General features: G+C 32.5%; 2 protein-coding genes and 1 long non-coding RNA gene across 6 annotated transcripts; 2 read left to right on the plus strand and 1 right to left on the minus strand.

Moving 5' to 3' along the window:
- Positions 1 to 420: 420 nt before the first annotated feature.
- On the plus strand, positions 421 to 9,006 carry LOC134269971 (von Willebrand factor D and EGF domain-containing protein-like; the record flags this gene model as incomplete). Its single annotated transcript, XM_062752141.1, has 9 exons — positions 421 to 506; positions 805 to 883; positions 982 to 1,161; positions 1,308 to 1,537; positions 2,250 to 2,508; positions 2,593 to 2,742; positions 3,054 to 3,222; positions 3,603 to 3,793; positions 8,728 to 9,006. Coding segments are annotated over 9 exons (1,623 nt in total), but the record flags the coding sequence as incomplete, so codon positions are not given.
- Positions 3,878 to 5,977, plus strand: LOC134269972 (uncharacterized). 3 transcript variants are annotated; one of them, XR_009992694.1, is made up of 4 exons: positions 3,878 to 4,032; positions 4,675 to 4,734; positions 5,578 to 5,739; positions 5,859 to 5,977. XR_009992694.1 is itself a non-coding variant. In XM_062752142.1 (3 exons), the coding sequence occupies exons 1-3, from the start codon at positions 3,918 to 3,920 to the stop codon at positions 5,964 to 5,966; spliced, it is 354 nt and encodes a 117-aa protein (XP_062608126.1). In that variant the 5' UTR covers positions 3,882 to 3,917; the 3' UTR covers positions 5,967 to 5,977. The 3 variants fall into 3 exon arrangements, 1 of the variants encoding a protein (XP_062608126.1); XR_009992693.1 differs by having other exon boundaries at positions 3,880 to 4,032; positions 5,609 to 5,739; XM_062752142.1 differs by lacking the exon at positions 4,675 to 4,734 and having other exon boundaries at positions 3,882 to 4,032; positions 5,609 to 5,739.
- On the minus strand, positions 5,970 to 8,594 carry LOC134269973 (uncharacterized). Of its 2 annotated transcripts, none has more exons than XR_009992696.1 (5): positions 8,359 to 8,594; positions 8,120 to 8,240; positions 6,942 to 7,065; positions 6,523 to 6,628; positions 5,970 to 6,103 (listed from the first exon to the last, which is right to left on the minus strand). It is a non-coding gene; the product is annotated as an uncharacterized LOC134269973 (long non-coding RNA). The 2 variants fall into 2 exon arrangements; XR_009992695.1 differs by having other exon boundaries at positions 6,942 to 7,068.
- Positions 9,007 to 10,705: the final 1,699 nt, after the last annotated feature.

A 10,705-nucleotide genomic window follows, 5' to 3' on the forward strand; every position in this document is an offset into this window, starting at 1 on the left:
AAATGTAAGTAGAAATAAACAAAGAGTTACTTCTACATAGATGTAAATCAATCTGATTTTAATGTAAGTACACTAACAGTAACTGACATCCTTATTGATGTAGATCTACCGGATATAATTAACATAAGATTATGTTTTCCTTGATCTAAATATAATCTTAAACATTAAATGATATCTTTATTAATGTTACTTTTACTTTACCTGATTTTAATTGGGTTACAAATTAAGATAAACTTTTAGTTTCTCCCTCATATCAAATGAAACTATACAAATTATGATATAAACTTGTAACTTTAGAGATATTATTTAATTTCTTTACCTGATGTTAATTGTGATTTAGATATAATTTACATAAAATGACATCTTTCAGTTTATTTTTATTTCTTTTTTTATCAATTGCAAGAAAATATTTTTTGACAGATAAACGTTGTAGAGACGCTGACTGTCTGGAAAGGAAAGCGATGTCAGTCTGTCGCAGACCCCCACATGAGAACGTTTGATGGATAGTAAGTCTTGTAGTCTGAAATAAAAATAAAAGGAAAACAACCTTTAAATCTCTCGGACTTGTGTGTTTACTATTACAATCTTACATCAGAGGATGGAGATCTTAAAATAATACATAAATTTTAAAGGCAAAATCTATTACTTTTCAATATTGAATGCGGATTTTAAAAAAGAAAACATACCGAGATACTAAATATGTGATTTAGTTGAGAATAGTTCGCAGTGGTATAATAATTTCATCGTTTTGAATACACAGACGAGGCCGAATAAAATTCTTAAAATTTATTTATTGATCCACAGTGCCTATGAATGCCAGCATACGGGTTGTGCCACTGGAATAACCAGCATTCTCTTTGAGAATAAAGAACATAATCAACAGGTATTTTTTCACAATTTAAACTCAACCGTGTAGCATATTGTACGATCCTCGTATATGTATTTAATAATATTAAATCCAGAATTATGTTTAATTATAAGGTACAAGTGAGGCACCACAAATGCTTTAATCCGAATGCTAGATGTATTTGTGCTATAGCTGTTCGCTCTGGGAGAGACGTGTTCATTTTTGATGCCTGTAATGGACGCCAGTATATTAATTTTCCAATCTGTGATGATAAATCATTAAAGGTGGTGAGGGTGACAGACAAATCGTACAAGGTAATAAAAACAAAATTTGAGTGTACATTGTACTGGTTATGAGGTAAAATGTTTAAGTCTTATAGAACATATCTTATCTTCTGTCAAAATATATATATATATATATATATATATATATATATATATATATATACATTCTAAATTAGATATTCTTTCCAACGGGAACATATGTCGCCACGACTCTCAATATGGCCAGAGACTGGTTTATACAGACACAGGTGTATCCGTCTGTTGCTGACGTAGGGAAATCGGGTGGACTATGTGGTCTCTTGGATGGGAATATTAAGAATGATTTGACAAGACGATCTGGAATAGTTGACGATCCAAACAGTTTCAACTACCGTTCTCCTCCGGATGCATTCTCTATATCATGGAGGTATACATTAGCCATATAGATTTCGTACCTTGTCTGGTAAAATATTGATTGAAATATAATGCAAGATAAAATAAGCTGATTACTTCAGCAAATCTTTGTTTATCATATGTATCTATATTTATATATATATTTTGAAAAGATATACACAGAGTATGGTCCTATATGGTTAAGAAAAATAAAATTAATTATAAACAGAAATGTCTGGGATAAAATAAAAATACATTTTTAATTCACTTGCTAGTTTGTCAACATCTATTCAAAGCAATTGGTTAATTTTTCGAAAGTCGACCTCTCTAATATCTGAAGCGGTTAACATAAAATTTTGTTTACATTGGCATATCTGTATTTAACTATTTTACTATGTATATTAATGAAAATTATATAAAAGAGAAGTGTAAATTTTAGAAATCAATGTTGATTTTTTTATTCTAGAAAACTTGTTCACAATGTTATCGGAAAACTCTCAAACATGAAATAAAACCTTTATAATTTGACCGGCACTTCTATTTGTATTTTCTATTTTTTGTATTAGGATTGACTATTTCAAAGTGTCAGCTTGCACATTGTTAATTGGTGAAAAATTGTAATTTAAAATGAAATTTGGACTTAACAGTGAAACAAATAGGTGCCGGAGTAGACTGTTAAGGCGGAATATCTGATATCTATACTTTGTGGATCTGACATATGAATCTCTCTATCAATAATTTACTAGAGCTAGTTCAACAGAGGATCTGTTTGCTCCTTCCATGAATTTCGGGACATTGAAGTCTTTATCGTTGACAAAGGTAAAATTCTGTGCGTGTAACAAGGGTGTAACTGAGTGCAGCTATCAACAATTCACAGACTGTAGCGATATCACGCGGGGAAAGGAGTATGAATGTATTCTTCACAGTAGCATCAGCAGACGCAAGCGTCATGCAATATACATGCAATCTTTCTCTCCGGATCCCATTGAACTTACTCTTTCAACCGTAAGTCTGTTCAATAAAGCAAATCAATATCATTTATTAACACGACTTATCTCCTATTTGTTCAAGTTTTTTGTACTATTGCAGAGAGTTAAACGACAAGCTTATGATATAACTGAGAACGCAACAACTACATGCAGAGCGGCATTCGAAGCGTCCTTTGCATACAAAACCTGTCAAGATAATGTCGCAGATTTTTCGAGTGACTCCGTGAAGGATTGTATCTTGGATGTGTCGGTGAGATCATTTGAATTCTTATTATGATTTTTGTCATTGAATTGGATGGTCACATAATCACTCCCAGGTTTGATTTCAGTCAAACAACACTGAAAGTCGTTGAATCCTATGATTTATCAAGCATACTACAAAATCGATTGCGTATGTACATTAACATTGTGACATTTATATTTCTAAATCATGATAAAAATTCAAATGATCTCACTGACACATCTTATTACTACTTTTTTCTGTGAAATTTCCTTATATGATCTCATCGACACATCTTTTTCCTGCTTTTTGTCTGTGAATTTTCCATATATTTTTTCTAGTTAACAGGAGATCCTTCCTTAGTAATATTCCACATAGAAAGCGCCATCGACCAATGTAAAGCTTTCATCAACCTCAACGAAACGCTTCAACAGGCGAAACCAGAAGTAGCAAGAGAAATAACTAGCATATGTCAGAATAACTGCAGCAATCACGGAACATGCAAAAATGGTTGTTATTACATACAAAATTATTTTTAAAAATATATTGTGGATCAACATCAATAATTGATTCATTTTATCCTACTTTTACATTTTTTGAAAATACAAATAAGTATAGCGTGCAGAACTTCAAATAGTAGTAAAATAATTTAGCATTTTTCTTTTTGATACTTTTTAGTGAACTTTCCTCATATTTTGTCCACTTATTAAAATTTTGTCACCAAACTGCATATATAGTTTAAATGTCATGATCCTTAAATTCTTCAAAAAAGGCTAACAACTATAGATACATTTTTTTCAGTGTGACGGTTTTAAGGCAATGCAACTCTTACTACGATGTTGAATAAATTATATAAATGAGAATAAAATAAAGTGCAATCATTTTTACAGGAAGCTGTTTCTGTGATAACGGGTTCGGCGGTAGCGATTGTTCCTTTGATAAGACGATACCTCCCAACATAACGGAGGTGTTGGTCGGTGAATTGTGCGACAAGTCTACGGAAGTGTGTAACTCAATCACGTTCTTTGGAAAATATTTTGTGGAAAATACCAATTCTACATGCTACATCAAAGTTAATGATGTAAGTAGATTTACATATCAGTGACATGTAACAGAAAAACAGAAATGTTGAAATAGGGTCTGTAAGTCTCGTTAACTTTCACTTTCGTTTTCTAACTTCCGGGTACTTGGCGTTCTTGGAGACAATGATTTACCGCTTGGCATTTAGTTTTAAGCCTCGCGGTGGACTAGCAGAGCCTGTCATGTCGTTTGTTTCCCGATTATTGAAAAGAAGAGGATATAATGGATTGATTGATACAGGTAAACAGCGTTTAACTGCTTTATTGTTTTATTAAACGACGTACATATAAGCCATTCCGAATGGGTCACGATAAGCAGTGTGGTTGGCAAACATTTTAAAGCATAAAGGAAAATTAAAATATTTTTAAAGCTGAAATAATGTGTTTCCAAACAAAAACGTTCCCTAAAGATTGGTTTCTCAAATTTGTTTCATTTATTTAACACACGGGACGGGTACATAGAATAATAAGGTAAACACCAATTTTCAATGTCTATATTATGTATATATTTGCAATAAAAAGGGGGGCTAAAGCCTATGTATTATACTTGTATTACAGTAGAAATAAATAGATTTACTTGTTATGTAACTCTATCCAGAAATAAAAATGTCAAATATTACTTCTTTCATGTTACTCTCTATATATTCAATCTCAATATAACTTGTATAGCCTTATGACTCCCTTCCCGAATACTCTTACAATTATGAGACAGACTTTTTTTTCTTTCTTAAAATAGGAATTAGAAATAGGAATATTTTTAATGAAGGCATTTGTCAGATAGATAAATCTAATGTTGTCTCCAAAAAGGCAATGACTGGGTCCATAGGACATTCATACTTTAACGATAGAACATTTTATTTACATTTGTCATCATATTTTATAGGGATCCAGCAGATACAGAAAAAGGGACAACACTTCGACTGAATGCGTCATCCATATACCGGTATAGATCTGTTCTGTTCATGAGGCATACATACTGAAAATGTATTACATTTGGTGTGTATAATATTTGGTGGAAATTCAATTTTCAACAAGTTATCATTCTATTAGATATCTGAATGTGCTAGTTATTAAATTCATATTCAAGACATTTAGTGATGTACTTGGATAGGCGGACTATGTTTTCCACTAAATAAAATATATGGCCAAATGTAATATGTTTACATTATGTATAGTATTTCTCATAATTCTTATACTCATGAAGAGTGTGACAACTTCCAAGTAGTTAATGATGGAATTTATTTTCCTTTGTATCAAGTAAATTTTGGGCTGCTCTTCTTTCTTTCTTCATTATCAAACCTACTACTTCATTTATTTATCAAATTCAGGAAAGCTCACATACAATGATAAATAAATTAAGTTGAATGAACCATAATACTAGTTAAGTTTGGCACATACTTTCTTATTAAATATCAAATTTGATTGGTAAAAACATTTGTTAACAATTACTTTTCTCCTTCGGTGTGCCTAACATTACATCCCTATGATTCAAAATGCATGTCGATACATGTAAGCACATGTAACTTCTCCATAAAAATAGCTAACTGTGCAGAGTGTTTGCACACTTGTTTCAACGAATGACATTTTCTTAAAAATATTTCAGAGTAACAAGACAAATATTGCATGTTTATTTTGATACACTATACATGAACTTGAGAAAAAAATTAAGGAAGTTGACATTGTATATTTGCTAGTTACTTGTGTGTTATAAATTAATATATTAAGGATGTACACAGGCATAATATATCACTGTTAATATTTGAGAAAGTATTCATTTTTTGTGTAGATGCTCACTTCCACTCTAATACATTTGCCAGGTTCTTGTGAAAAGTGTTTTATTTGGCACCATTCAGCTACAAATACCCAATGTAATCTTTGCCGGTGGAATTGTGACCTCAATCAAGTGAATCAACTGCTGCAAATTGTTTCAAACATTTTACACCTGCAGGTTAGTACTTATAAAATTTTGTTTGAAGGAAAATAAAGGCTAACAAGATCTGAAAATACAAGCCAGATGTAGTACAAAAGTGTTGATACAAGTCATTTAAAAATTTCATTTCTTTGCAGTTAGTGATGAGTGCAACAGAAGTTTTTATCAGGATCTCGTCCGACATCATAGGTACAACTGGTCACTGTGATTTCTTAAATAACAGGACATATTGTGAAGGCGCCTAGGCGGTTACATATGTACACGTGGCTCCAAATGATGCTTGACTGTTTTCCTTCACTTTATACGTAAACCTGGATTGGTCTTTGATGCAATAATACAGAGCCATGTCATGTTTTAAATCCCATCTTCCCACAGTCAGGTGCTGAAATAAAATGATTTTGATTTTAAATATATATTTTTTGTTTTTATGAAATGTAACAAAACATTTTACAGAAATTAAAATATTGTACAAGTGGAAATTTTAGTGAGATCATGATGCAAATTTAGTAATTTGTCCTTAAAATTTGGTATTTTCTATTTAGCGAGAAGTAATTGTAGCGATTTTTAAAAGATTACTAACTTTATAATATTTGTATATAAGTATTTTCATTAACATAATTATTACACCTAAAACACATTTAATTTTCAGTGATATTCAATTTTAGCAATTTCAGAAACCTAGCTGATCATGCCTCGCTAAAAATTACGCTTACACGGAATTTAAACTACCAATTGAATAAATATAAATAAAAATCTTTTGAAGGATTTTCTTGTCAATTCTTTGCTGATAGGGTTACTTACCTTTAATAATGTCATCACAAGTGAGGCACATGGCTGGTCTTCACGCTGGATGAATTCTTGATCAAATCAGTGATGTCCTAAGATTTCCAGATAAGCTGACAAAAACCTGTAATTTAGCAAACTTCTGTAAAATTTCATACGAATTATTGCACAGTTGTTCCAGTATGCATTACTGATAATTTAGGTGTAATGAGTTATAAATCTGGTAAATATCCATTTATTGGATATTTAATACAAATCTTAAACTTCTTCATTACATTTTATCAATATTTTTACAAGAAAAACAGAATGAAATTGTCCTTTTTATACCAAAAAATGTCAAAGGCCTTTTCATAAAAAAAATTGATTTAAAAATATTTGTTTTACACACTGTTTTCATATATATGTCCTAGAACTTATTCTGCTGCATCTGATCATACCTGTATTTGATTTGCATTTTTAAGGAGTCTGATCATTCAAGTCAGTTTAGTCAGTTTAGTGCTTGACTGGATCTTTCAGCAACAGCATATTTCATCTTTGTTACTGCCTGGTTCCCTTGTACTTCTGCTATAAAATAAGTTTTAATGTATATAATTGTATGAGATTGATGAATAAATAAAGAGGAGAAAATGCAGTGGACCAGACTGGGATTTGAACCAAGGCCACATGAAACTCCAATCAGGTGCTCTACCAACTGAGCTATCTGGCCACCGGCAATCGAACCCGGCTGACCGCCACATTCCTCCTTCCTTAAAGGTCTTTAGACCACAACCCCGGCTCATCCCTGGCAGGTCTTTCACCTGTCAGTTCCAGGGCATGGCACAGCACCAAATGTAGTAAGAAAGGAGAAATGCAAGAGAAAACTTGTGGCTGGAACGGGAATCGAACCCGGGACCCCTGTATCAGGTCCAGCACAATACCCCGATAAAGGTATATAGCTTGATAAAGCTATATACATGTAGCTTTATTAAGGTATTTAAAATACCTTGTTCCAGGTATTTTATGGAATGAAAATTCAAAAAATTCTTTAAAAATTAAATACTGAAAGTTGAGTTCTTAGTTTTTGTCAGTGTGTCTACTCGTGCATGAAAAACACTCTGGTATCAAAAAGAAAGCATAAAAAACGTCTCCTCACATGACATTTTTATACTGATTTGTTTATGTTTGAGCACTTAACATGCATGGGTGAATATACTGACAACAACTCAGAACTCGACTCTCAGTAACTAATTTTTTTTAAAGATTTTTTTTTAATTTTCATGACATAAAATACCTTGATCAAGGTATTTTAGATACCTTGATAAAGCTATATAGCTTATTCAAGCAGTATACCTTTATTGGGGTATTGTGCTGGACCTGTGTATTACTAGTCAGCCTCAGGTGTCTAACCACTGAGCTATCCAGGCTGATATCCATGGTCCATAAAGCCCGAAATTCTACACATGTATGTTTATTGTATTGAAGTGATTTGAATTTTGTTAAATGTTGAATGCAGCGAAATACTTCAAATAGCAAAATATAATAATATTACATCTTATCTTTGGGAAATAGATCTTAAATAGGTGATCCTATAGGTGACACACAACAGGTAAATCTTTATTTAAAAAAATATATTTACCGATGCAAAAGTGATGCATGCAGGCTCCACAATATGACGTTTGTACTCATCGGACACTGACAAAACTTCTCCTCTATAATCAGCTGATAATAACATTATCGTCCTCGAATTCGAGAAAAATCTGTTAATAGATTTAGGCGAAGGATGATTATGAATCTATTTCATTCAAGTATAAAGTAAAACACTTCATTTTCTCTCAAAACAAACAAGAAAACAGTTGACATTCTCTGATTGTTTACCTGTACTTCGATCGAATTTTTCCTGGTGGACACTCGCACCCAAGCTTTTATGACACGCAATTCATCCATCGTAAGTCGGAGAACCCTTCTGCTTTGTATAACTACTTAACTTTTCCTCAGAAGCTTTGTATAAACCAGAAACATGCTTAACTAAATACACAGTTCCTCATGGCATGTACCCGGAAGTGAAAATTATCGTAGAATCTCGCGAGTCACGTGGCGAGACTTACAGACCCTATTGAATTATTAGTTAATTTAGAATTCTTGCATATTTACCATTTACATGATATAAGAGTTTCATTGATATTTTTGTTAGGGAAAAAATATAGAAACAGACAGTTTTCCTTTGAAAAACTCTTTTCTTGTTAGTTTTCCGATCTTGGTATAATCGAAAGCAGGATGACGTACAAGAAACCCCTTGAAGTTCACACACTGTATGAGGCAAGCTGCCCAAATCCCAACATCAACACATCATCTTGGATACATCAATTCATTTTCAATGTTTCCAATGATGGTCAGAAATTCACCAGGACTTTGTCGGTTTTCGTTTATGATTCCAAGTGTCAGATTCTACGCAATAACTCTAAGATGGCCACCTTTACATTATCAGCAAGTGACTCTTTCATTACTATATCTTTACCATGTTAAGATTCATACGAATGAGTTGTACAAAATATTTATAGGATAACTACTTCGAAGATCAATACCTGTGTTTTTCTTTTCATAAAACTGTATTTTTTATGAATTTATGATATAAAGTGATTAGTAAACTGAATTTGCGATCAAGTAATCTTCAAAAGAAATGATGGCTGCTAGTTTTAATGTGCTTTCGTCCTATATAATTCAAGTAAGTTACTATGTAGGCAGATAATTTTACCTTACTGTACGTGATTCACATTTTTTGTAATTTTGTTAAAATTTCAAAATTAATATCAATCAAAACAACTTCAATACCAAAACGGCTGTTGTTAGCGAATTTACTTCTTCTAAATCGTAATGCTAGAAATTTATTTTTTTATTCGTGAATTGGTTTAGGTTGGTTATTGTTTTATCGATGGTCAATGTGTAGAGGATGGACAGGTTAAGAAGGAGAACGATGGCATGATCTGTGATGTTAACCAGAAAGTATTTGAATGGTCCTTTGTTAAAGGTTTGTCTTACAATACATTATTTAATTGTAATCTAAGTGTAATAATAAAAAGGATAGAACAACATGAAAAGCACAGCATACTTTTAACACATGACAAAACAGAATCCTAGATAATGCAGAACTGCATTAATTAGCATAGCTGACATTAGATATATAGGTGAGCGATAACATAATCTCAAGTATAAACAATGTGTAAAGACTTTTAACTGCTTACACAGTGGATTACAAGCATTTTACAGGGGGTAAAAGCTTACCGTGACAGCATGACGTCATTAACACACAAAATTAACTCGTACTTATACATGTTAAACATATTAAATAAACATTCGTGTTGCACTCAGTCTTACTGACGTAATTGTACAACATAAATTCTTCAGTCATCAAAGTATTTGAAAATAGACAGAACATCTACTAAATAAAAGACAACAAAATCAGTTATGACAGAAAGTAATTCAAAATCAACCATTCTTTCTTTATCAGCAACAACGGGGAAGGAGAAGATAGAAGACGTTAAAACCAAAGCTGCTCTAACTACATCGAGAGAAACAGCTTCGACATCGTCCAAAAAGACAAAACCAACTTCTAAGCCACCATCTCCAGCTACCAAACCAGCAGTTGGCTCAATTGCGGTGTCTCAAAGTTCTGCAGACGGAGAATTTGAGCTACATAAATCCTTACAGGTTACTAAAACAGAGTAAATTACTATATTATAAACGGGTGTTTGAATCCCGGTGTTCGAAACTATAAGTCTGGGAGCTAGTGCTCAAACATAGTGTCAGACCAGGGGCTTAGTACGTAGACTAGGAGATAACAAGTTAAGGAAAATTTGAATAATATAGAGAATCAGTTTAAATCATTGGGTTGCTAATTATTACTGATTGTGTCTGTTCTTGTATTTAATCCAATCAACTAAATACGTAAGTAACGTAAAGGAAGATTCTTTACATATACATCATCCGTGGTCGAACCAACAAAACACAGTACAATATTATATAATTACTCAAAGTGAATGCACTGAAACAGTCCTAACTGAACGCACTTGGCTGTCATTACCTCACAATGCTTAAATTCACGCTTCTTATATTATGACGTCACGTTCTACGTAACTTCAGTGTAACCGAGCGGCGTGTCGTGCGATATCATTTTCCACGGACGCACTTTTGCGTCGATATCACAAAAGGAGGAATATCACGTGAA

Source organism: Saccostrea cucullata, unplaced genomic scaffold (assembly GCF_032062105.1).
Source record: "Saccostrea cucullata isolate Sc308-1 unplaced genomic scaffold, CSIRO_AGI_Scuc_v1 ctg17967, whole genome shotgun sequence".
Lineage (NCBI taxonomy): Eukaryota > Metazoa > Mollusca > Bivalvia > Ostreida > Ostreidae > Saccostrea > Saccostrea cuccullata.